This window comes from Cebus imitator, unplaced genomic scaffold (genome assembly GCF_001604975.1).
Source record: "Cebus imitator isolate Cc_AM_T3 unplaced genomic scaffold, Cebus_imitator-1.0 Scaffold131, whole genome shotgun sequence".
NCBI lineage: Eukaryota > Metazoa > Chordata > Mammalia > Primates > Cebidae > Cebus > Cebus imitator.
Window position 1 is genome coordinate 343,668 of NW_016107446.1, and position 27,246 is coordinate 370,913.

The following is a 27,246-nucleotide window of genomic DNA, read 5'->3' on the forward strand; positions in this document are numbered from 1 at the left end:
ACTACATCCCCAGAAGCAACTGGCCTTAAAGAATGCCAGAATCCCCTATGGAATCCTCAGTTGTGGCTGTAACTGATAAGAACCTTCCATACTTAAGGTGCTATCCTATAGTTGCAATGTATGCTCTGAACCAGCAACCAAATAGGGCATTCTTTCTTGCTTGCTAGAAAACGTTGGTCCAGAATCCAAGAGAAGGAAGCGGAGCTAACATTCTCACTTTTCCACTGAAAAATGTCCCCTGTCCCCACAAAATCTATCTGCTTCCTGTGCCTGCAGCTTTGGGCTTTACTTTTCCAAAGCCTTTACTGTCTAGGAATGCATTCCTCCAGAGGGCAATTTAGCAATGGCCTCATGCTGTAAAACTTGAAACTGCTACCTTGCCACAACTCCAGGGGCCTCTATGGACCATCCTCGGTGACCATGACAAGGTATCTGTTTGGTGGCATAGATTTTAGTGGAGGAAGTTAGGGTTTACTACCAGCAGCCCTTGCTATGGCAGAACTGGCTGCTTTCTTCAACCATAGCACAGGTAACGAAGTTCCAGGGACTAGTTGTTTCCCTAGAAGCTTAGCCTAAAGGCAGATCCTCCAGCCCTCCAACAATTGTAAATACCAAGGAATTAGTGACAAATTCCTTTCCATTTAAACTGTCCATGTTGGTTCTGGTTATTTGCAACTGATCAATAAGTAAATGGTGGAAGCACATATTGGTAATATGCATCAAAAAACCCTTAAAACATGTATGCTTTTTGTTGCAGAATTCTCTTCCAGAAATAAATGGACAAGCACACAAAATTCATATGCACAAATGTATGTTTTTCTGACTTCAAAAAAAACTGAAGTTAACCCACTCACTAACAAATGGTAATTGTTAAATAAATAAGGGTAATCAATATGATCAAAATCATCCCAGAAATGTCAGGATATTTTACCTTTCCATAAAGAAGAAAAATGTCATGGAATGTAGAGTGAATATGTGTTTTTCAAAGAAGATGCAATCCGTGAAGACATGTAGCTTAGCATTTAACTTTCTGTAAATGGTTATTCTTTTGTCTTATATTTGGAGAACAGGAGAAGAAATAGTGAATAGCGGGCAAGACTCTAAAATGCTTTGAATACAGCTTGCCAGATTCCCAATTAGAAAGTGAAATATGCATTTTTTAATCATTTAAATTAGGAACTAAAATTATAGCACACATTTCGGTCATTATCTATTTCACAACCATTTATTGAGTGCTGGGAAGACCAATACAAAAAAGACATGAGTCTGTTTTATGGAGAGTAGGAGGGAACTGAACTTTATGGCTAAATTTCAAAAGTTGGTCCTAATTGCACTGATACTCTCCTGGCCCTCACCCTCTCTGCCCAGCGGGTATGTTATAAGGAAGCTGCATGTGGTATCAGATGTGGTCACAGTTCAACTGTAACACATGACAAGTGTCTTCAATTCTTTATCTCCTGCTACATTTTAGATCTAAGGGTGTTGCCACATAACAACTTGAATATAATATTTTCCTGGTCTTTATTCATTCATTATTTTTATAGTTCAGGACTTTATTGACATGTTTATAGTACCCAAACCCATGTTGTCTTACCCTGGAAGCTGGCTGCCTTGGCACAGAGTAAATGCCAGTGCAATTTGAGTCATGTCCCGAGTTGTGAGCCCTTGGTCCAAGCGAGTTAGTTTCAGCTAATCGAAGCCTCCAATGCTATATTCCATGGCATACATCTTCAACTTCTGGGCATGCCTGAAGCTGAGCTGAGAGACATTGAAATCTACCTGTGCATTTGAAGCTGTAGAGGACCATAAACAAGGATTTCTCTAACCATTTTTAGGTATTAAAAACTTCCTGGGTCAGATTTTCTTAATCACTGATTTTGGTTGTAACCAAAATTTCATGAGGTGAAGAAAAGAACTGTGTCATCACAGTGTATTTGAATTTTGTTAAATCAACACTAAACAGTTGGAATGTAATATGGTTTGACTGTGTCCTCACCCAAATCTCATCTTGGATTGTAGCACCTATAATCCCCAGGTGTCATGGGAGGGACCTGATGGGAGGTAATTGAATCATGGGGGCGGGTTTTTCCCATGCTTTTCTCATGACAGTGAATAAGTCTCCTGAGATCTGATGGTTTTATAAAGGGCAGTTCCCCTGTACATACTCTCTTGCCTGCTGCCACAGTAAGACGTGACTTTGCTCCTCCTTCACCTTCCACCATGATTGTGAGGCCTCCCCAGCCATGTGGAACTGGGAGTCCATTAAGCCTGTTTTTCCTTTATAAATTACGCAGTCTCCAGTATGTCTTTATTAGCAACATGAGAACAGGCTAATACAGGATGTTATCAGGGAAGAAGCTGGTACAAACATCCACATTCTCTTCACAAGAACTGGGGTGCTTCCAGAAATAAAAGCATTTCCTCTACATTCACAGCTCCATTTTTCTTTTTTTTAATGACAACCAATTAGTATTTCTTTTTCACATAGCCTGAACCCTGCCCCATCCAAGACACGATTCCTATGCTTGAAGACATTCTAGCAGGGTGAAGAGGACTGAGACACAGATTCTAACATTGCATACAATTATTAAATTCCAGGCTATGAAGGCTCAATCTAGATGAGTCACAGAGATAGAGATGGAGAGACTGAAAAATCAATAGGGAATAGAGAAATAGGCTTGAGGGACAGACAAGATATAGACAGGCAAAGAGAGGAAATATGTCCCAGGCAGAGGGGGGCAGCAACCTCAAATATTCTGAACTAAAAGTGATGCAGAGAGCAGGGAAGCACGTTGAAGAGACTCTTCATGACTTCCCTCGTCCAAGTCCATTATTCAGAAATAACCAGTATGCTGTAATCCTACCGTGTTCTGTGCTTCACACTTCTCCTAATTAATCCTTATAACAACACTTGGAAGTTGGCATTAGTACAAAAGAAAGAAACTGAGGCTCAGAGACGTGAAGAAATTTGGCCAAGGTCTACAGCCAGCAACAGCTACAGTCAGAAGAACTGAAATCCAGATGGGTCCCACTTCAAATCCTGGGCTATTTTTCCCTGTCTTCACTGCCTCTCCAGTAGCAGCCTAATTTTCCATGCCATAAAACCTAAGTGTGAGGGGAATCTTTCTTGGCTGTCGTGGCTGAAATCAGAACCATCCTAATTTCATGGAAAGGTCCAGGTCTGACCATCTGATGAGAGTCTGCCCACTGCCAGGTTGTCCGAGGGCAGACCTTGCGGGCACACTTGCTGATAGTGGTTTCTAGGGTTGAGCCTCTCTCAGAGCTCACTGTGGAAGCTGGAGGTGCCTTCAAAGACACCTGCTTCAGCCTCTAAGCTACAAGAGAAGAACCACACTCTCATTGCATCTCCCTCAGCACGAGGGAGCAGAGGAACTCATTAATGATCATGGCTGTGGTTGATACTGTCGTGGCAGTGCTGGGCAACCAGCCACTACTCAAATGCTGATGTTTGCTTAGGAATTCCATGGGCCAAGGAAGCCTTCTCTCTCTCCACACAGGCATCAGAAAGGGAATATTACTACACAGAGGAGATGTAGACAAGTTTAGTTATCTTATCACTCACTTTCAAAAATGGACTCTAGTCCCTACCCTAAAAATCTGCAAAATGAGAAAACCTGTAATAAATTGATGGAATTTTTACTTTTAGCTAGGATGGCCATAGACTTTTCCAAAGCTGGACACTTCTAAGAGTGAAAGAGGGTAGCATTAATAAAACAACAGGCATAAAATAGTCTTCCTTCTACCTCTCAGATTCTCTAGTAAAATTACCTTTTTAAAAGCATATTAGTTGGCCACCCAGTAACTGCTATTAAATGCATTATAATGTGACTTAAAAGAAGGAATAGAATCTGGATAAAGGTATGGAGATAGGAGGATATGTCAGCCCAGGGAAGCAACCACACTGAAGTGACAGTTGATGCATAAGTATGTGTGATATGTCCAAACAGTCGTAACATTGACAAGTGCAAGGGGCAGAATACACAGAATAATTGATAGTACAAACAAGTATAATTTTGCCCAGATTCCTTTGTCAAGAGAATTTATTTTCATATAGGATGGTGTTTGCTATACTTCTGGGCTTTCATTATTTGCAGGTAATACAGCAGTCGGGTTGCCAACTCTCAGCAATCTATTGCGACGTAACAAACTGCCCCAAACCTTAGTGGCTTAAAACATAAACATCTATTATTGCATAGGTCAGGAATTCAGGAGTGGCCCAGCTGGGTGGATCTGACTCAGGGTGCCTCATAAAGTTGCAGCTGAGATGTCAGCTGAGGCTGTATCATCTGAAGGTTTGACTGGAGCTGGAGAGATCATTTCCCATGCTCACCCACACAGCTGTCGGCAGTGGCCCTTGTTTCTTCCCTAGCTGTTCTTCACGATGTGAACTTCACCGTAGGACTGCACACAAAATGGCAGCTTATTTCTCCCAGACCCAGTGATCCAAGAGAGAGTGACCGCAATAGAAAATAGTGCCTTTCAGAAACCAGTCTCAGCATTGACTATAATCACTTCTGCTATATTCTGTTGTTCACACAGACCAGCTCCGGTACCAATTCTATACCGTCATGCAAATACCACCATGTAGAGATCACTGGAGATAATTTTGGAGCCCAGCTACCACACCAACTTTTAACTGTGCTAATTTTTTAATCATCATCTGATATAACAATTATAAATAAATATAAATAAAATTTTGATTCTAAAATACTAAGAAAGATATAATGTTGGCATAGGACAATTTTTTACATTAAAACATAATACATTGTTTTATGTATGTTTTTACATAAAACATAATACATTTTCCTTATTTTTTAAATTTCACCAAGTATAATTATGTATCTACCTGTTTTATTTACCATTGCTTATCTCCCCAACTAGAACCTACATTTTTTCTGTCTCATTGATATCCCCAGTGACAATATCAGTAACTGACATAAAGTAGAAGACGTATAAATATTTGTGGAATAAATAAATGATGAATACTTCACTTTGGATTGGGAATTAGTAGCAGAATAGGTTTGGAAATAAAGATATTGGGACCCAATCCTGAGACATGCTTTTTGTTCAAAATAGCAGAACTGGTCCAGTTGACTACATTAAGAGCAAAATCAGGGCACACAGCCTCTATTTAGAGCAACAGACTGTAACAGAGGCAGAAAGAAAAGCCACCCATGAGAAAACAACCATGAAACTTTTCTGTGACTTCAGAAGGTCAACCTTCTTCAGAATAACATTCATGAGATTAGCCTTTAGAGGGAACCAGGGTCAATGATAGGTGGAGACATTGAGAATGCAGTTCCTTGTCATTGGCTGAATTTCCATGCCTGATGGTACAATTAAAGCTAGAATGGGTTTAAATCCTTACCCAGGGTCACAGAGCTGGATTCTAATGAGGTCAGTGGTTTCTCCCATTCCATGTTCTTTGATAGTCTTCACCACTGGAATCATTCCCATCCCCACCCCAACCCCCACCTTCACTACTCCCACTCCACGACAGAAAGGCTCAGCCCAGGGCAGCCATTGGCTCCACAGTACATTCGACTTCCCCTCAGCCCCACGCCCCAGTGGAGACCCAAGGAAGCTCACATCACCAGGACATCCCTAGTGACCCAGCCTCTTATTCCAGACAGGAAAAGGAGACAGCGCAAACATGAGCTCAGTGTTTTTTGCTGACTAATTCTTCCTCCCAAAAAAAGGCTTGGTAAATATGAGTTCGAACGTAACCTAAAGGCTTGCTTAACAAAGGGGGAAGCCCACCAGCATTTCTTAATTCGAACACACCTTGTGTTATGCAACAGGCATGTTGAAAAAAAATGAATTAATGTTAAGACACACACACTAGTAATTTAAATTCACTAGAGAGTTAGCTATTTAGAGGAATCCTGTTGTAAATCCTTTCACAAACTGAAGAACATTTAAGTAATTACCCTCTAATTTATGTGCTCTGTAAGGTCAACTATTTAAATGTCTGGTTTTCTTAATTCGAGGCACACCCGCATGTGTAGAATGTCTTTAAAACTCATTATGGCTGACAAATGTATTTCTTTGTTTTCTTTAACAGACAAAACTGTATTTTGGTGAAATAGGCAGAAGATACCTATTATTCTGGCAACCGTTTAAATACTCGCTTATTGCAAAGAGGACTTCTGTGGAGGTGATGGAGAAGGGATATGATCAAGAATCAAATTGTCTTACATTTAAGAACATACTGTGAACACACACAAGCAAAGTCTTTGTAATTTGTATGCAGTCCCTAAACCTCTGTAATTCATATTCACTGTAATCCTAATTTATTTAGTGGTTAAGCATGTGCTTTTATTTCTCAGTAAAGTTAACAAAAAAGCTATCAACTAGTATAGGTTAATAACAGGAACAGTTTTAAATGTTTAAAATATTTGGAATATTAGAAAACATTATTTAAAATATTCATTGGAGACGGAGTCTTGCTCTGTTGCCAGGCTGCAGTGCAGTGGCACAATCTCTGCTCACTGCAACCTCTGTCTCCTGGGTTCAAGTGATTCTTTCACCTCAGCCTCCCAAGTAGCCGGGACCACAGGCATGTGCCATCATGCCCGGCTAATTTTTGTATTTTTAGTAGAGACGGGATTTCACCATGTTGGCCAGGATGCTCTCGATCTCTTGACCCCGTGATCTGCCCACCTCAGCCTCCCAAAGTGCTGGGATTACAGGTGTAATATGTTGTCTTTTACATGCTGTTAAGCCAAGATCAACAGACTCAATGAAAACTTCACTTCTCATTGGTGACAACATGGCTTTGCATGCTTGGTGTTTACTTGGTTGAAACGAATGCGCTGTGGAGGAATATACCAGAATTCACACGCTCAGAAGGAACACACTGTGGAGTTGGAGGAAGCTGCTCCTGAGGATATCTTGCTGTTCTGATTTTATAACAGGACAGACTAAAGATTGGCTATATTAAGACCACTCACGTTTCCCCAGTCCTAATTCTTTCCCCAGGTCTGGTTTTATAAACACTGGTAATAAACCGTGTCAAGAAGGTGTTTGCCTATCAGTGTGAATAGCTTGGAAAGAAAGTCAGCAGGCAAGAGACGGTACTGCCAAGTTCTGAGAGCAAGGCTGCCAGTGCTGTGACCTAGCGAAGGGGCAGAGCCCCAGACACCAGACCAGGGCCACCACGCATGCCTGCAGGACCCCCATTCACCTGGAGTCCAGCACGAATGGCGCCCTCTAGAGCGCCGTGCAGGGACGACCTCTCACATAGGTAACCCGCATCCCTGGAGGCAGACCACAGCCCTGCTAGTCCCTCCTCACAAGTTCAGTTCCACAAGAGTGTGGTCTAGATACTAGTTGAGGGAAGAGGATTGGTTTGACCCTTTCTATTTCAACCCGACCATACTCGTTAATACAAAATGCTAGCTACTCTAGACCGCGGAGCTTTCTAACTCTTCTAGGCCACTAGCAACTTCTCCACGCCAAATATCAGGGCTGCCTGGGGGATGTCACCTTCCAGGGTGAACCTAAGAAGTGGCTGGCAAGGCTGGAGACTGTAGAAGGAGCAATAGCCAAACAGCACAGTGCCGTTCACCTGACTCAGCCAAAGCCATGTGTTTTAAAAGTCTGAACTGTACAGGGGCCAGGTTCAAACTAGAGGCTGCCAAAAGCTGGCTGATATGAGGGGACATCAGGGGCCCATCTATAACACACGACAGCTTCCTAAGAGAGCGACACGCATACTCAATCTTGTAGATGAGTATGTTGATGGCTGCTTGATTCTTTTTGCTCCATGTAATAATAATATCATCATCATCATCATCACTGTCACAGTTGACAGATCTTTAGCCGTCACACATACCAGCAGTGTCCTGAGTGTTTTGCACACATTCATTTAGTGTAAAGCTCAAAATGAGTTGCACACCAACCCTCTGTGCATTCCTACCTCCAATCCTCACAACCTCCTGTCTTGTTCCAACCACTGCTGCGTGATCAGCTCCGATAGACTGCATGCATTTCTGCACGGGTGCAGCCCTTCGAGACAGGCTCTGCTTCATGACTGCTCCTTGCACTTCTTACCTCCTTCCCCGGGGATTCCCTGGTGTCACAGGTGAACCCACAGAATCCTGCTCAGCACTCCCACATGTGCAACTGGGAAGTGCAAGGGTATTGCCCATCCAAGACACATTTCTGAGGCATGTGTCTTAAGGTCCCGGGCAGCAAGCAGCCCAGCCATGCACTGTGGTCACCTCAGTTAGTCCCTCCCACCCTCCAGGTTTCTCCCTCCCAGCTCTTCCCTTCTGTGCCCTAAGATCTCATTCCCATAAACTACTCACATGTTAACCTTTGTCTCATCCTCTGCTTTCAGGGGATCTAAGCTAGGATAGTTGGCTTTATGGAATGAATGTTTATGTCACCCCAAAATTCAGGTATTCAAGTCTTAACCTTCAAGGCGACTGCATATAGAGATGGGGCCTTTACGGGGTAATTAAGGTGAAATGAGGGCATAGGGGTGGGACCCCCAATCTGATAGGATTGGTGTTCTTATAAAAAAAGACTTCAGAAGGTGAACTACTCTCTCTCTCTCTCTCTCTTTCTCTCTCTCTCTCCCCCTCCCACATACAGGCACACAAAGAAGAGTTCATATGAGGACACAGTGAGAAGGCAGCTGTCACAGGAAACCAAGAAACCCATCACCCCTGGCAGCTCCTTGGTCTTGGATCTCCAGCCTCCAGAATGGTCAGAAGTACATGCCTGTTGTTCAAGCCACCCAGTCTGTGATATTTTGAATGGCAGCCCTAAGAGACTACGGTGATTGGTGAAAGGAGTATGCTCGGAATAAAATACTAGAGCTGGGCACTGACCAATCAATCAGATGGCCATAAAGATGCCACTGCTGTGGTGAGTGGGTTTGTACAGTCAGTCCCTCGGACTCTTGTCTGTGATTGATTAGGATGGGGGACATGTGATGGTGAAGCATCAGGTTAGTGACAATCGTTTAAAAGGAATCAACACATGTCATTCATTCTGCATGTATCACACCCATAAAATGAGCAACACCAACCTTGAACCCTGATGTAAAGTACGGACTTCAGTTCCTAACAATGTATCAATATTGGCTCATTCAGTTGTAACGAATGTGCCCCTCTAATGCAAGACATTAATAATAAAAGAACTGTGCATGGGGGTGAAGGGAGGGGTACATGGGAACTCTCTATACTTTCATTTTTCCTGTAAATGTAAAATTATCCTGAAAATTCTATCAATTTAAAAGATAAAATACATTTGAATACGAGGTAGTAATAAAAAAAGAAAATGACAGGCTCAGATGAGTCAACTCTCACCTCAGTGTGGACTCAAAATCACAGTCAAGGTCTTATGAAGAGAGGCAGAAGTGCATAGAGACTGCGTGCACAGGCAGGACGGGCCTGCTGTGTGGAAATCAGGGCACTCATAGGAAAGCATAGGTCCCTCAGACCTTGCAGAGGCCAGGGAGGCTGGTGAATGAGCTGAGTCTGAGAATCTTGAACGTCAGATCCGTTAAACTCTCTGTGCTGGCACAAGCAATGCCCTGCTCTCTGATGCAAGAGAGAAGCCTTCCCCACCTGGAAACCTGCGGACATCTCACCTAGAACGTGCTTCTCAGACAACCATGCCTGTCTTCCCACCCCATCCCCTTTGCCTCAGCAGAGCCTGTGTGAGAGAATAAAGTCCTTGATGTGAGTGGAAATGACTCATGCACTGAAAGGATGGCAGGACTTGGTGGATATGTACCAGCAGAAACCAGAACACAGAGGCGCAGGGCAATCAGGATGTAGGGCTGGTTGGGGAGGAATTGTTGACATAGGCAATCACTTGTGAGTTCCCACACCTGCTTTTGATGGTTCCTTGAAGATAGGACAAATTAAGTAATGACATACGGCAAAAAAAAGGGGAAATGACCCAGTGCAGTGGCTCATTCGCATCTGTAATCCCAGCACTTTGGGAGGCTGAGAAGGGAGGGTAACTTGAGGCCAGGAATTTGAGACCAACCTGGGCAACATAAGGAGCTCACATCTCTACAAAAAACAAAATAAAATAAATGAGTGAGGCAGGGGTGGTGCAAGCTTGCAGCCCGAAGTACTGTTGCAGCTACTTGGGAGGCTGCGCTGGGAGGATGGCTTGGGCCCAGCAGTTCAAGGCTGCAGTAAGCTAAGATTGTGCCACTGCACTCCAGCCTGAGTGACAGAGAAAGAGAAAGAAAGAAAGAAAAAGAAGAAAGAAAGAAAAAGAGAGAGAGAGAGAGAGAAAGAAAGAAAGAAGAAAGAAAGAAAGAAAGAGAAAGAAAGAAAGAAAGAAAGAAAGAAAGAAAGAAAGAAAGAAAGAAAGAAAGAAAGAAAGAAAGGGAAAGAAAGAAAGAGAGAGAGAGAAAGAAAGAGGAAGGAAGGAAGGAAGGAAGGAGGGAGGGAGGGAGAGAGGGAGAGAAAGAAAGAAGAGAAAGAAGAAAGAAAGAATAAAGGAAGGAAGGAAGGAAAGATGGAAAGAAAGAAAGAAGAAAGAGACATGCAGACATGACAGAAGATGTGACAGGGACAGTGAGGATGTTATGAAAGATTGATTAAAGTGAATAGCCTGGTGCCATATGCAGTGTCTTCACAAAACAGATTAAGTCCTTAACATTGGAGCAATCTATCACCCACAGCAGTGGCCATCTTAACACACATCCTTTGGTTGGCCCTCCCTCTGTCCCTGTCCCACCTCCCCTAACTCTCTCTCCTGCTATCTGGGATCCCTTTCTAAGACAAGCAGCTCAGCCAGGCTCAGTGGCTCACACCTGTAATCCCAGAACTTTGGGGGGCTGAGGCGGGCGGATCATGAGGTCAGGAGTTCAAGACCAGACTGGCCAACATGGTGAAACCCCGTCTCTACTAAAAAAAAAAATACAAAAATTAGCTGGGCATGGTGGCTCGTTCGTGTAATGCCAGCTACTTGGGAGGCTGAGGTAGGAGAATTGCTTGAACTGGGATCCGGGAGGCAGAGGTTGTAATGAGCCAAGATCATGCCACTCCACTCCAGCCTGGGCTACAGAGCAAGACTCCATCAAAAAAAAAAAAAAAAAAAAAAAAAAAAAAAAAAAAAAAAAAAAAAAAAAAAAAAAAAAAAAAAAAAAAAAAAAAAAAAAAAAAAAAAAAAAAAAAACTAAAAAAAAAAAAAAAAAAAAAAAGATGAGCAACTCAGACAGATAGATCCATTTGTCCACACTCCACCTTGGGGAGCACCTGGGCGGATTCTGTCATTATCTCTATTTTGCAGATGAAGAGATAGCAGCACAGAGAAGCTGACTAGCTTGACTGAAGTCACACAGCTAATGAGTGACTGAGCAGGGCTGTGACTCCAGGGCACCTGATTTTCAAATCTGCACCTTTCACCATGATGCTTTTGGTCAAATAAGACAGGACAAGTTGGAGAAACACAGGCCTCATTCCTGCACATCCTAACCCATAAATTCTGAAGTCTTGAAACAATTTTCTCAATTGCCCCAGTCTAAAATATTTCATCTAATTTTAAAAAATTGGAACTCATGTTAAATCATCCAAATAATTTTTCCTTTGCTTCTCTTTTCTTTGACTCTATAGATCCGGTTTCTCTTATCTCTCTGATACTTTACCATCTTCTCCTCAACAATAATAAAGCCACTTAAATTATTGCTAAAAAGTTAGAACTTTAAAGCAGCTTGGAAAAAGTACTGTTCAAAGAGGGAGAGCAAGTATTTGGAGCAGCTAGACAGTCACAGGTAGCACTGGGCACATGATATGGATATTTACTGATCTAAACCACGCCCGAGGACCAAAGAATAAATCAGTTAATTGTTTTCATTGAATTCCCTTTGAAAACTTTTTATTTCAGAAGAAAAATCTCTTACAGAAGAAAAATAAGCATTATTCTCATTTCAAAAAGAAAATGGAGTAGCAAATATCTGTGTCACTTGGAAACTTCTTCCTTGGCTTCCTGGTACCATTTTCTCTAGCGTCTGCAACTTCTTAATTATTTTCCTGGACTCTTTCGCTGCCTTACACTTTCTCTGACCACGACCATCCCTCAAATGTAGGTCCACCTTGGGAATCTGACCCCAGCACTTGCCCTTGTTGTGCTCACTAAGAGGTCTGTCAGCTGGGTGAAATGACTCACACTTATAATCCTAGCATTTTGAGAGGCTGAGGCAGGATGATAGCTTGAGCCCAGGAGTTCAAGACCAGCCTGGGCAACAGAGAGATTCTGTCTCTACCAAAAATTTAAAAAAAAAAAAAAATTAGCTAGGCATGGTGGTACACACTTGTGGTCCCAGCTACTCAGGTGTTTGAGGTTGGAGGATTGCTTGAGCCAGGGAGGTTGAGGCTGCAGTGAGCTGTGATCAAAACACTGTGCTCCAAACAGGGTGACAGAGTGAGACCCTGTGTCAAAAAAAAATTAAAATTAAAAAAAGAGGCCGGGCATGGTGGCTCACACCTCTAATCCCAGCACTTTGAGAGGCTGAGGTGGGTGGATCATGAGGTCAAGAGTTCAAGACCAGCCTGACCAACATGGTGGAACCCTGTCTCTATTAAAAATATAAAAATTAGCCAGGCATGGTGGTGCACACCTGTAATCCCAGCTACTCAGGAGGCTGAGGCAGCAGAATCACTTGAACCCAGGAGGCGGAGGTTGCAGTGAGCCGAGACAGTGCCACTGCACTCCAGCCTGGGTGACAGAGTAAGACTCCATCTCAAAACAAAACAAAAAAAGCCTCCTGTACTCTACAACCCCTCATCCTGGGTCCCAGCCCCCAACACACACACACACACACACACGCACTTCAGCCAAACCCAACTACTTACTAAGACACCAAACTCCTCCATGTCTCTGTTCCATGCAAGGAAACAAAAAGGGATTTCTTTTCTTCTTTCTCTTTAATTCTTATGCATGAGCCCCAAGGTTTACATACGATTTTAGAGGAAGAGTTCATTTCAAGGACAAAGCAGTTTTTTCATCTCTCATACAGTAGTCCTGCATCTGCATGCTCAAAGCCAGTCGGTCCTCAGCTGCTCTGCAGTTCAGCAGCAACCACAGGGAAGGTTGTGTCAGACGCTGGGCCTAGAAACGTCTCCCATCCCTTCTGCTCACATTCCACTGGAAGGGGCTCAGACACTCGCCAGCAAGGGACTCTTGAAACATAGTCTCCAACTGAGAGGTCACATATTGGGCTAGACCATTCCGTTGAAAGAATGGGAAGATAGATTTGGTAGGCAGCCAGCTGTCTGCCCACTGGGATGTGTTCACAGTTCTTGGGTTCACAGTGCAGCAGAAACTTTAGTCCAGTTTCCATAAGAGAAATAAGGAATAAAGGGGAAAAGAAGACCTGATTAATTCAAATAAACGATAAACAAAAAACTATTTTACCTATGTACAAGACTGTGAGCCTGAATGTTCCACATATTTTCTTCAGATCTCTGTTTTGCTTAGAACAACTTTTTGAGAATGAAAGGCACAACACCTTTCTGAGCATATGGCCATGGGACTCATCTAAGAAGAGTAATAATGGCTAACGAAAATGTTGCTGCATGACACAGAGGGTCAAGGACATACCCAGGATGCCTCCCAATCTGAAAACGATGCCAAGTTGGAAATCAAAACAAAATCTAAGACTCTCCAAGGCAAAACATAAGGGCCTTAGACACACATATGGTTTCCATCTCTAGCTGAAAGAGCTGGATCTAAACGGAGTTTCAAAGCACATATGCAGTTTCATAAATAGAATTAGGTATATCAGGATACCTTCCAACCCAGAAGTTTAGCAATGTCCTTTGCACAACTAAAGATCTGCTGTTCTGAAATCTAGTCTTTGCTAAAGTTTCCCGGCTGGTCTTGAATCCTCATAAAATTTGGTTTTCACATGTGTTGGGGAAGCTTTAAAGACTTGCTTTGTGAAAAGGCTAATGAGAATGCCAGAATTTTCATTTTAGGGTAAAGGGTATAAACTAAGCTATCCATAATTTGAACATTTGAAAAAGATCTTCAAAACATGCCTTTTGGAACTGACCTCTCAATAAAATGTACTTTCTGCCCAAACAGTTTGACCAATGAGACAGCAATCATAGTTTAAACTAAGCCATGCTATGGTCAGAAAGAATTTACAAAATCTAGAATTGTAGCTGTTTCAGATTTCATTGTCAAAATGCAATACCTAGCCTGCACTAAGACCATAAATCTGAAAATATAAAAGAAAATTTAAAAATTATTGTTCTGAGGTGAGAACCTAATTGTTTCTATTTTCTCCAAATTTATTGAGCCACTGGTCAAGTCTTAATTTTATCAAGGTAATGACACACACATGGAGAAGGTCCTAACTGAGGGATTTTGTTTTCAGAAAGTTTATATCCTGCCTATTTCATTTTATAAGATGTGCTATGTATACACACCGCTTCCCAATAACCCTCAATTTGAGGTGGGGGTGTTGTGATGATTTGCTTTTCAATTAATTTTGGTTTGGGATTGGGTGACTTATTTGCTCACACTCATGCAATTCTTCTAATTGCTATGGTCCTAGGGAAAAAAGAAAGTAAAAGAAAGCTAGAATCATGTTTCTCCTTCAAACTGGTCAGTTGACCCAACTTTCATATTTTTTATAAATTTTTACCCAACCAGCACTAGATAAATAGAATAGTTACTTAAATTATTCATGAAAACCATTCCATTTGAGGTCTCTCAAATTAACTACATAAGCTGTAACAGACAAAAAAAAAAAAAAAAAAAAAAAAAGAATCCTCTAAGAATTCCCAACCTGTTCATTTGCTTGACAGTAATTGTCTGGATTAGTTAATCTACTCTGTGAGGCGAAGGCTGGAAACCAGCCAGTGTGCAAGCCTTGTGGTTAACTTCTTGAAAATTTGTTTTCCATATGAAATCAAGATAGTGCAATTGCTAGGTGAATTCAAAATTCTTTCAGACTCATCTACAAAGGTATGGCGAAGGATGTATAAATACCTTTTTGTCAATATACACGTTCTCCTCTGGAGCACAGGTTCTCTTGACTTACAGTATTTAACAGCTGGAAGCATTCTTCATTCACTCTCTCACTTACAGCTGATGACAATGAGGTTGAGACAGGTGATGTCACTTCAATAGGGTTCACAACACTTTCTGACTCCCATGCCGGCGCTCCTTATCACACAGTCTGCTGCCGAACTCATCCCAATATTCATCTTGAGGAAAGCTAGTTGTGGAAATCCTGAGATCACATTGTCAATGCCAGAATAACTTTAGTTTGTAGTGGAGCATTTGAAAAGCTGATAGGAAGTCATAGATATGGAAAATGTGGCCATTTCAAGATACTGCCGAAGGAAGAGGAAATTCTCAAGGGGTACAGGCTCATGCACAGGCTGCTGTTCTTCTGAGATAAACTAGCAGGAATCTTCCTGAAGATCATCCTGGAAAGAAAAGGAAAGATTTCTTTGCTGATTCTCTCCTTTACCAATAAGAGAGGTAAACGCTGGCAAACCAGCAACATGGAGAATTGGCATCTTAGTTCCAGGAGCTCTCACTTATTCACCTGTCAGAGATGGGTTAATGAACGCAGTTGGCAGTGCCTGAAGCTCCCTGTTGGGGGAGCAAGTCATGACCAACCTTTCCCTTTCTGAGAGGTTTCAGCTGAAGGAGGATCCTCTTGGTCTTTGAAGACGAAGCCCCAAGAATCAGAGAAAGGTGGCATTTAGTTAGACAGGACCTCTGGCTCTTTGTTTAGGAGTATTAGAAAGAGGTTTTCTTTTAACAAAGGATAGCCCCTTATATCCCAATGCTGGTTTCATGCTGCCTTCTAATAAAGAGGTTTTCTAGAAGCAGCGCCAGTCATACACCAGAGCAGGACTTTTCACTTGCATTTTCATGGGTAGCTTGGGTTCTTCAGGAGCCTCCATGACGTAGAGCTGCTGTTCTGTGACTGGAATGTCCATGCCCGTGGGAACTGGATCAGAGAATATGGAACAGAGGATTAAACTACACACAACATATGCAGGCTTAGCTGCCCCAGATCTCGCCATGTGTGTGCCAGGCGGTGAGCTGCATTAGATGATACTGACCACCTCTCTTCATGGCCAGAATCTCCAATGATAACTGATATGTTCACTCTCTTAACTCACGGTCACCATTAGATCAATAAATATTCACTTTATGCTTTATTAGGCACTGTGTCGACACTAAGCTTCCAAGAGTAGAATATGATGTTAATTCTCTGCTATCCGAATCTTATTGGGGGTTTCCTTCCCTTCCCTTCTCCTTCTCCAACCGCTAGTCCCATTTTGCCAAGATTAAGAACAGATTCACAGTAGAGCAGAATGGACACCGAGTATCTTCCAGGGATTTTTGTGCCTGGTGTGATATGTGTTTGTTATGTCTGGTGATTACTAATGGAGACAGAGCCTCAGATTCTCCACTGCTTTGAAAGGCGGAATGGTAGCATATGGATTCTGCACTGCTCTCTCCTTTTAACTAACCTGCGGGAGCACCTGTGTCAGGCTGAGTTGTTCCAGAACAGCATATCAATTAGGCAAGCAGAGGCTTAAGGGGCTTTTTGCGAACCTTCCTACCAAATGCTTCTCTCCAATTTAGTCTGTGGGTCTTTCTATTTCAGTACCTGTCACCTTATTACCTGGTCTCTTCGAAATGATGACCACTTAAGAAAAAAACAACAGAAATAAGTGAAGAATACAGAAGAAAAAAATCATCTTTCTTCTTCCAAAACATCCTCTGACCAGCAAAACTTTGGAAGCTACAAAATATCCAGAAATACTCCAGTGGCAGAGCTGAATAAAACCGTATAAATTTCCATATGATCTGTGTTTGCTGGGACACACTATGCTATGCTATAGTAACAAATAAAGGCCAAAGTTGCAGGGGCTCAGCCTTATAGAAGCCTGTATCTTGCTCATGCAAAGTCTGGTGCAGGTCAGCAGGGCTCTCTTCCATCTGGTGTCTTAGAGATCGAAGGTCTTTCCATTCTGCACTGCTATCATTTCAACACCAGGCTCCCAGGGGAAGAGAGAGCATGGGAGACTCTTAAGTGCCTCAGAACACAAATGATATGCCTCTTTACTCAAAGTCCACTGGGCAGTGCTGGTTAGATGACCTTGAACTACTTTCAGGGCAACTTGAGTCTCTCCATGTGCTCAGGAATGAATACCCGGATGTGGTGAGCACTAGGTGTCTCTAGGGCTTCCATCCATGGCCCAACTCATACTCTGTGGAGCAGGCGTTTTCATTACAACCATCTTCACAATTGTTAGCAACAGCCACATCTGACAAGTAGCCAGTCCCATTGCTTTAGGACCTCCCAGTGACCTCACCATAATCCCAAGGCCCTGCCTCCCAGACCCACATGAGGGACCAGGATTTCTCATCACCACTTTCAAAAGATCATGGCATTGGTTTTTGACCTGGAGATTTAGATTAACTTCTGCTGCACCAATACAGTCACCAAAACATCAAGAGTAACAAGAGAAAAAGACTTAATTCTCCAGGATCTCTTATAGCATGAGAAATCAGATTTTGGTGAGGAAAATACTTTCATAAATTGGTTGGGTATAAAAATCACAAATGTTGAGGAATCATGTGTTAGACATAAAGATGAAGTTATCCCAGAGGAGGGAGAAAAAAGGCAAAAAGCGTGGGCCTAATCGAAGACTAGGGGGATTCCTAGGAGGGGGTTCTATCTTGGAGAATGATTCTCCGATAAAGCTGCTAAACTGAGAGCCGGCTTGAGAATGACCTTCCATGAAAATAATGGCATGGACTAGGAAGGTGACATTCAGGCACTGAGGTGAAGGGAGGCTGAAGGAAGAAAGCATTAAGGAAAAGAAATTGCAGGAAGGACTCTGAGTTCTGCCAAGGCCATGGAATGAGAATTCCAGTCAAATTTGACCAGATCCTCTATGGCAGGGGCCCAGCTGACCCTGGCTCACACAGTAAGGAACTTAACTCGACTGGGTATGGACTGGTGAAGCCCTCCAGCCAAGCCACAGGAAAGGAGGAGTAGCTGGGGCAGAGTAGTTGACTCGTTTCATGCTGCCCTTCAGATGTCTCAACCTTACATCTCCTGAACACCTGCAGTGAAAGGGTATACTTTCACTTCTTAGGGGACATCCCAGTTGGCCTTATATCATATGGGAATTGCGTTTTGCTTCCTCCAGCTCCCCTCCTCTCTGCTCTACACACACATCTTGAGAACTAGGACCTAGGGAAATGTGCCTTCTCCCCAGGACTCAGCACTGCGTCTGGCCTATCATGGATACTTACTCACCTTCTTCCCTAACCTATCAGGTGGGGGTGGTGACGGAGATCATACAGGATACAGGAAAGGCAGTGCAGCACAATGACTGGCAGCAGGGATAGGGCATGTGGTCACACTGGTGTGAACCACAACTTCAATCCTAATTTCTAGGAAGAGCAATCATCTCTTAGGGCTGTACTGGAGACTAAGTGAGAATAAGAATATGAAACTAAGTGTCAGAGCCAGCATACAGTGAGCCTTGGAGAATGTTGTCTGCTCGACTAGCTAATGTCCTCTGAGAGTGTGGACAACAGAAAAAAAAAAAAAGCTATCTTGGAGGTGAATCACCCAGAAACCAGCCCAACTGGGCTGGGGAAATATTGGGAAATGAACAAATCAGTGCCGGGAACCCTCCAAGTGACCTGGAGCAAGACGGTCTCTCAACATGAGAAAGTTCACTTTGTCTTAGTGAGAGAATTAACAACGACTGAGAAATGCAGGCATCAGCCAAGTGAACTGGGAGATGTGAAAAGGCAGGGGAAGGCAGAGGCACTTCCCAGAAATCTGGAAAATACACAAACGGCAGAGATCATCGCTGGTGGCCAGTGTGTTCCCCACTTCTTCTACAGTACTTGCTTTTTGCAAGCACTGGCCGACAGTGTACAGACAGCTAGGTATGGCCCTCGACCGAGGCCTAGCCCGTGGGACGTAAGTGAAAGTGTGTGCTGTAGCGTCTGGGAACCTTCTTTAAGAGACAGCAGGTATCTGCCCTTTGCCACATCTTCGTCACTCCTCTTTCTTGCTAGAGGGAATACAGGCGTGATGGGCAGTGCTACAGCAGTCATCTTGGACCTAGATGTATCCTGGGGAATGGAAACCCATGTGGAACCAGAAGAAAGAAGAAGCAATGAGCAATGGAGGCCAGACACCCCAGTGTCCAGTGTGTCAGATAAGCAAAGTCGCCCCCACTCCAGAGGAGATAGAGAAAAGAGGGGAGGAGGGTGTCCAGATTTTTATGTAAGAAAGAAATAAACCTCTATCTTGCCAAAGCCACAGTTATTCTGGATCTCTCATTTTATGCACAGTCCAACTCAATCCTCAAAGGTAGTAACTTACTCTGCCTATGTGGCCGTTGATGACATTTCCACTTACCAGCCTTGGCTGTTCATTATATTTCTATTCAATTGTTCTGGGATGCTAGCATTTATTATAACATTAATCTTATTTTAACAGTGTTATAATCTCACTCCCATTTAACTGCTCTTCAAAATGAAGATTGAATGTCAGTTCTACTATTGTCCATCTTGTCTGGATATTGTAACAGTTTTCACAGATCTATTTTTCAAAAAGTGGGGATGGAGGGAGCAGAAACGGAGCTTCTCAATTTTGCCTAGAGCTGGCCTAAGGAGCACCTTATTCTGCAGTGGGAACACATACAAAGAAAATATTATTTGAAAAGGATTCTGGCCTCCCTTCATCCAAAAGAATCATCCCCTAACACGAACTTGGCATTCTCTGTTACTCACCCAATGTAAATTGGTTTTCCTTCTGGGTGAGCAGTGATTTGCAGAGATCACCGGATGCAGGGCAGCTCTTGATACGGGGCCGGGTTGTCAGGGGCCGCTGTGCACGTTCAGACAGCTCCTCTGCCTCTGTGGACCGGGAGAGACCGCCTGCTGGCTCTCTCGATTGTGCTACCGACCCAGGCTGGAGAATGAGAAAGGAAGGCAGGAGAAGTGATCCTAGCCAGGTGGTGCTGGGCATTGCCACATGTCATCGTCTTCCTGACTGATGGGAGGTCACCTGGTAAGGCCCGGGGCCCCCACCCCTCCACTGTGACTGCCTCTGTCGGGCAAGCCTGGGATACAAACTGATCTGTTATTTAGTTGGAAGGGATATTTTTAACACCTTGTGTGTTTAGGTTGCTTTATTCTTTCACCAGCCTTCACAGGTATTAGTCTAGGTAATCTTCGTAACGGCTTTTGGAAAGTAGGCCTGGAGAATACTGTTCTCAGTATTTCCAGTGGAGGAAATCAAGGCTCTGAGAGCCACCTCCTATAACTTCTGTAGCTGGAGCCCTGCTCCTTCTTGCCTGGCCTCAGGACAGCCAGGAAGCTGGGACAAGTGCATGGATGGCAGCTGGAAGGGGAGGCTGGCAAGAGGCTCTGGGTTTCTCCCTGCACACTGCCTTCCCTGGCACAGCCTCTGCTTGGAGTCCCCAGCAGGCAATGCCAGCCCTACACAAGACAGAGACCTGGGGCCTCACACTTCACCTCGCCCGCGCCTCCGAAGGCCCAGCAATTACTTGAGAATCTGACTTTGGTGATTTAATTGCCTTTTCCTTAAAGATGGAGAATCTATGTAATTTCTCCTTTTTTTCTTTTACTACAGCCGGAGTAGTAAATGCTACCTACTGCCAACAAACATGGGCATCCACTCTTTCTTCAATGCCTCTTCCGTGAAACATCTGAACTGAAATAAGAGGTGTATCATCCAGAATGAATAACCAACAGGGCCAAAAAAGGCCTAGACTGAAGAAACAAGTTAACATGTGAGTGTTCTCCAGCAAAGGTCCCTCCACAGAGACGCAGTCAGCCATGCAGCCAGGGGACGCAGACCCGCAGCTCTTGTGCTGATTCAGGACTGCACAAGCACTGCAGAAGCCAGGGAGTGGGTATCCTGGCAGTTCTTCCCACGTGGGCACAAATGAGCAATGCGCACCAAGCTGCACTGTCCCCTCTGCTGCGATTTCACTGCAGAAGAGCCGAGGAAGGTTAGGATGTAATTAACAGAGCAGAGTGACCTGTGACGGGGTTAACCGGCAGAGCAGAAGCAGCCATAAATCAGCATCCTGGCCTCACGCACGCACCAGCAGGAAGAATCACGCTAGGGGCCTTAAGTCAGCCAAATCAAAAGCGCTACCAGATCTAGAGGGTGTTTTCTTTTCTAGAACCTAGAATAGGTCTCTAGAGACAGATGGACGCTTGGTTTCTGAAAACTGTAAAACAGGGAGGCAAGATGCAATATGCACAGAGAATTAATGTCAGTTGTGTTTATGGCTTTTTTTTTTTTTTTTTTGCGTGCCAAAAAAGAGTGGATTTCTTATTCTCATGTGGTGAAAGATGTGCTCTGTTTTCTTTAAAATCTAATAGTATTTTTGGTAACAAAATGGAAAAATATGAACCTTCCTTTGTTGCTTTCATTGAGAATTGATAAAAGCTTATCTATGAACAGACGTTAAATAACCATGATGTCAAAAGAGCAAGACCATTTGTTGAATACTTATTATGTGCTGGGTGCTAACCTACCTTAGCTCTTTGATTTTTTTCACACTTTTCAGAGGTAGGTTTAGTGGGGACCATTTTGCAGATGATGAAACTGAGGCCCAGAAAAATGAAATACATTTTCTAAAGTCACACAACTAATTAGTGTAAGAAATAGAATTCCAAGGTTCAAAAGATACAAACTGGAAAGTTATCATTTACCATTGAATTTTCATACCTTGTCACACATCAGAATTGGTAAGAATCTTACATAGGGTAAAGGTGTCATGGTATAAACTACCTGTTCTTTTTTTTTTTTTGAGACAGACCCTCACTCTGTCGCCCTGACTGGAGTGCAGTGGCACAATCTCAGCTCACTGCAACCTCTGCTTCCTGAGTTCAAGCGATTCTCCTGCCACAGCTTCCTGAGTTGGTGGGAATACAGGTGCCTACCACCATGCCCAACTAATTTTTGTATTTTTAATGGGGTTTTGCCATGTTGGCCAGGCTGGTCTAGAACTCCTGGCCTCAAGTGATTCACCCACCTCAGCCTCCCAAAGTGCTGGGATAGCAGGCATGAGCCACCATGCCCGGCCATCCTAACCGTTCTTGACAACTGATCCTGTGCAGGCTACCTGATTTGCACTGTTTGAGAGTCATTAAATTCTCATGGTCAGAACTCAGTATGTATTGTTCTTGCTAGTACTTCATCAATCCCTCTTAGCACCTCTATATTTCCATACCCATTGTAGAGATAAAGAAAGTAAGGCTCATAGTATGCAATTTACCCAGTATCTCACACAGCAAAGAAGTGTCAGGGCCAGGAAGACACTGAAATGCTCTTGAATTCTAAAACCCATATCTCTCCCACTCCTTCACACAGATGCCGTCAATAAGGAAAGAGAGACGAGAGCCTTTGGCTGTACCTTCCAGATTGCTTTCTTTGCTTATTTTAAAATAGAGTTAAGCCGGGTGCAGTAGCATGTACCTGTAGTCCCAGCTACTCAGGAGGCTGAGATAGGAGGCTCCTGTGAACCTCGGAGTTCAAGGTTGTAGTGAGTGATGATCATGTCACTGCACTCCAGCCTGGGCAACAGAGTGAGATACTGTCTTAAAATACTAATAATAATAATGATAGATTGACCAAAGTCAGAAGTAGATAGGGAAGGAGTCAGGCAGGTAGACTCTGGTCTCGTGAACGCCTGGTGGCTGAATGTCACAAAGAAGGGAGGCCAGTACCTTGGGTGTTGAGGCTGCAAAAGGAATACCATAGCACTTCATGCAGAAAACTACACGGATGCAGGGAAAGATTTGGATAAAAAGGGATTGGACTTTTGACGTGAAATATGAGCTCCGAAAGGCTCACAAGTGGCCAGGGTTACTAAATAATTAATCAAGAGCAGGCGGGTGGCAGTTTGAAATGTAAATGGGATGGAGGAAGGTGTGATGCTGTCATCCGGGAGAGGCTGATGTGGCTGGAGCGCTGAGCCACCGTGCCAGCTCCCGGGAAGGCGTGGGCACAAAAGTGCAGTGGGGCCATCCGACAAAGAGCCCCAGAACCCACAATTCCTGCCTTTGACCTGCAGTTCACTTTCATGTCCCTGTCCCCAAAGAGATGTTAAAAAATGATGAAGAACTGGCTAGGCATGAGGGAGGGGAAGCAAAGCCATCTAAAGAAATACCTGTGTCAGGCAGCAGCCGACACACTTGAGAACATCTTTAATTTTCCTTATGTTTTCTTGCTTCTCAAAAAAAACGCACCTTTTGTCTGCCCTCTCTCCCCTTTCTTCCCAAATTCTCTGGAGTTCTTCCTGCAAGTGGTTCTGTGTGACTCAAAGGCAGAGAACAGCTGCAAGCAAAGGAACAAAAAGGAAGATTGACAATAGGAAAAGGGGCAGGTGAGAGAGACTCCCTTTACCTTATCAAACCAGAAAATGCTGTGGCTTAAATAGCAAAAAAATAAAGTCTGCGGAAGATGAAATGTCTCTCTTCTCACTAAACAGTGATAAAAAAAAAAATCTCTGTTTTAGAAAAATATGACAGCTTGGCATTCAAATCACAGCATCTTAGATCCGGAAGGAATGCTCATGCCTAGCATAGCCCGGTACTTAGTAGGTGTTAGATGTATATTCATTCTTTCTGTGTGTTCCTTTCCTTGTTTATTACACCTTCCTGCACAGGCCAGCCAACCTCCCCTTAAATCGGCTAGTCTCTCCAAGCTTCGGTGTAAGACCTGGAAAACAGAGGTAACTTTGGTGCCCACCTGGTAGGGTCGTGCATGTCAAGGGCTGAGCCCATGCCTGGCACTGGAGTGATCTGGTGTAGTGATCAGTGTGTTTGTCATCCCAGACTCAGGAAGCAACCTGCGCATTCCTTGGTTTGTGTGGGGAAACTGACAACATGGCTGGGCAGCAAAAGCATGGGGTTCCAGGCAGGGGTAGCAGGAGAGGCAGCTGGTGAGGAGGAGTGGGCCGGGGTGTCTGCTGTGGGAGAAGGGACTTGCTGAGGCCTGTGGAGGTTGGAGGAGGAGGCAAGGGGGGCACTGCCCCACTGGAGAGCAGGCTCAGGAGGTCCTCACTAGGTGCCCTGAGGATGGGCATGGAGGGAGGCAGTGGATAGTGTAAAGGACTCTGAGGACTGGGGCTATTTGTGCTCCTCATCACCACCTCAGTGCCTTGGGATGGGGCGAGGGGGCTGAGAGGGGTGGGGGCCACACTGCCAGCTCCTTCAGGGGCTAGATCTATGGAGGAGGTTTTTAGCAGCCTGGAGGTGGAACTGGTGTTTTCTGCTTCTTCTCCCTCCTGACAGCTGCTCCCCGCCTCCTGCCCCTTTCCTTCCTCTCCATTCCTCTCGTCTCCCTTTCTCCTCTCCCTTGCTTAACTTTCTTACCTCCTCTAGCAGAAAAAAATCAGGAGTCCCTCCCCTAGAAGTCTTATTTTGCAGGAAGTCGTGACCCTGCAGGCCAGAGCCGAGGGCAGGAGCAAGGGCAGCTGAAAGGAGGCAGGGGAAGCTCTGTTTGGTTCTAGGGGGTTCTGCTCCCATCCCGCCTCCCTCTCTTCACCCTCCTGCTCCCATGCCCATTACTTCAGATTTTGGCCAACTGGAAATCAACTGTAGACTTGCACAGCTCTGGCTACTTTCTGAATAGGGTCTCATTAAAACACACAAAGTAATCCACAATGGAAATAAAAGTAGAACAGAGCCAAGCGCTGCAGCTTTTCCTCTTATGTAGAACAAATTGCTATGAGGCACACATTGTTCCAGATTCGAAATCCTGGTTCTTAATGCCTTACAATTTAGGGAGACAATATCACCTAACTCAAGCTCATGGACACTTTCTTTTCCAAGAATTTATTACATGTGGTATGTATTCTTTAGGAAGTTTATCTAGTTCATAATTTTAAGACTATATGGGCCAGGGCTTTTAAAACTCTGTAATTTATTTCTGCTATAAAATATACATACAGAAATTGTATCAGCTAGAAAAATATTAATTCTGAGAAATCGAAAGCTAACTTAGATTTGATTTCGGGAATGTTTTCCAAACAAAAGAAAATAATCCTAAAGTCAGAACTCAGAGCTTTTTACTATATTACAAGGAAGGCATGTAGAGGAATTGGTGTGTGTGTGTGTGTGTGTGTGTGTGTGTGTGTGTGTGTGAGAGAGAGACTTCTCAAAGAACTGCAGATTTACACACAGAGCATTGTAACCAACTTCATCCTTATCTAATAGGCACTGAGAAGCTTACAGCTTAACGTTGTGTGAGATGGATTTAAGTTCAATAGCAAAGAAAGAGTTCCTGGCAATGAGGGTTGTGAGGACATTTGTAGAGGTTGCCTAGGGGGACGGGCCCATCCTTCCCTGGATTCAGCCTAAGATGAACGCCAAGAGAAAATTTCCCAGGTTACCTCATCCCACAAATCCTCCCCAAGACCACCTGGATTTCCACATGGGTTGAAGAGTAGATTGAGAGCACAAAGGCCAAAGGCTAGCCCAGACACTTGCCAGCATGGGATCTTGAGCAAGTCATATGCTCAGAATCAATTTTTCAGTTACAGGGCAAACATGGTAAGAACGATACATCCGTCCTAGGTTTGTGGTGACGTTAAAGAGGGTGGAAAAGTGCCTATTAGGGTGAAGACTCCTACAAGTGTTGGTCACTAGTAGGTGCTGCATGAAATTCACAGATCGAAGGGCATGATTCCTGTCCCCAAAGGGATTAAAAACCTGCAGAGGTACTAATAATAAAGTTTGCAAGTCCTTGGTCTAAGTTGCAATTTTTTCCCTGCATATGAGAAATCTGTTAAGTTGTAGAAATAAGTCATTCAAAGGCCAAAGTACTACATACCTCATCTTAGGTGGCCAACAAGTTCACGCCGAGCCCCAACAGCCCACGTGCTAAGGAAGGTCACAGTGTCCATCTGAGCAGTGACCCCAGCTAAACTTAGACTTAGTGTAGGCCCATACAGAGGATCAAACACTGGTTCCACCTCAAGGAACTTCCTTGGCTGACCTCATGAGTGGGACCCCTCAGTAACATTTCTGCTGTGGGAAAGCCTGCCAGACCCATCAGGGTCTTCAGGCCAGAAAGGACGCACCTCCAGAAACTCCTGGATCTCGTGACCAACTCTGAGGTGGCAACCCCTCAAAATCTGACCAGAGAAAAGGCCAGTGCAGCAGTGCGGGCCTCACAAGCAAGCATTGTCACAAATTTGCCTTTGGAATGTACTTCCCGTTTCCCCTCAATATCCCTGTTGTTACCTGACTGAAAGCCACAATGAGAACAATATCTGCGTGTCTCTGGTCATCGTTTTGCTTTCCTCTGAAGCTGGAATAATTATCCTACAGATATCAGCTGTGGCAGAAGGTGGCAATAGTTTGTACTATAAGAATATTTCAAAAGGTTGCACTAAGCCGAGATAGCATCACCACATTCCAGCTTGGGAGACAGAGCAAGACTCCATCTCAAAAAAATTTAAAAAAAAGAAAGACAAATATCACATGTTCTCATTCATATGTGGGAGCTATAAAGGCGACCTCATGGAGGTAGAGAATAGATGACAGTTACCAGAGACTGAGGCTGGGAAGGGCAGAGGGGAAGGAGGAATTAAAAATGGTTGGTTGAAGGGTACAAAAACACAATTAGATAGAAGAAATTAGATCTGGTGTTCTGTAGCACAATAGAGCGACTACAGTTAACAATAATTTATTGCATATTTCAAAATAACTAAAGAGCAGAATTGAAATCTTCCTAAGACAAGGAAATGATAAATGCTGAAGGTGACGGATATCCCAATTACTATGATTTGATCATTACACATTGTAGGCTTGCATCAAAATATCACGTGTACCCCAAAATATCACATGTACCCCATAAATATATACGATAATGATGTACTCATAAAAATTAAACTTTTTAAAAAAGAATATTTCCAGGGATATAACCTCAGAGGTAGGATAGTATCTGAAACAGAACTTACTGGGCACAATAAGTGCTCTGCCCATCTTGAGGACAGAACTGGAGACAAATCTGGTCTAGCTTGTCTCCACTGACCATCCCTTCCCTGTTGCTTGTGTCTTTCCACCACACAAGGCTCAGGACCTTGAGATGGCAAGAAACCTCCAATTCACAGGAGCCATAGGTCATACCTCCAACACCCAGTGGAATGAGTGCCTACCAGTTCCTAGCCCATAGACACAGGGAGGCCT

General features: G+C 43.8%; 1 protein-coding gene and 1 non-coding gene across 2 annotated transcripts in view; one reads left to right on the plus strand and one right to left on the minus strand.

Annotated features, from left to right (window-relative positions):
• The first annotated feature begins 6,904 nt into the window (after positions 1–6,904).
• LOC119473094 lies at positions 6,905–7,031 on the plus strand. The gene has a single exon (XR_005202267.1). It is a non-coding gene; the product is annotated as a small nucleolar RNA SNORA72 (small nucleolar RNA).
• A 5,873-nt stretch (positions 7,032–12,904) lies between these two features.
• Positions 12,905–27,246, minus strand: part of LOC108312919 — a 102,292-nt gene continuing 87,950 nt past the window's right edge. Inside the window, exons 4-5 of the mRNA XM_037742955.1 lie at positions 14,998–15,440; positions 12,905–13,321 (exon numbers count right to left, since the gene is read on the minus strand). Coding sequence (XP_037598883.1) covers positions 15,414–15,440 — 27 coding nt within the window. The 3' untranslated portion in view covers positions 12,905–13,321; positions 14,998–15,413. The remainder of the gene's footprint in view (positions 13,322–14,997; positions 15,441–27,246) is intronic.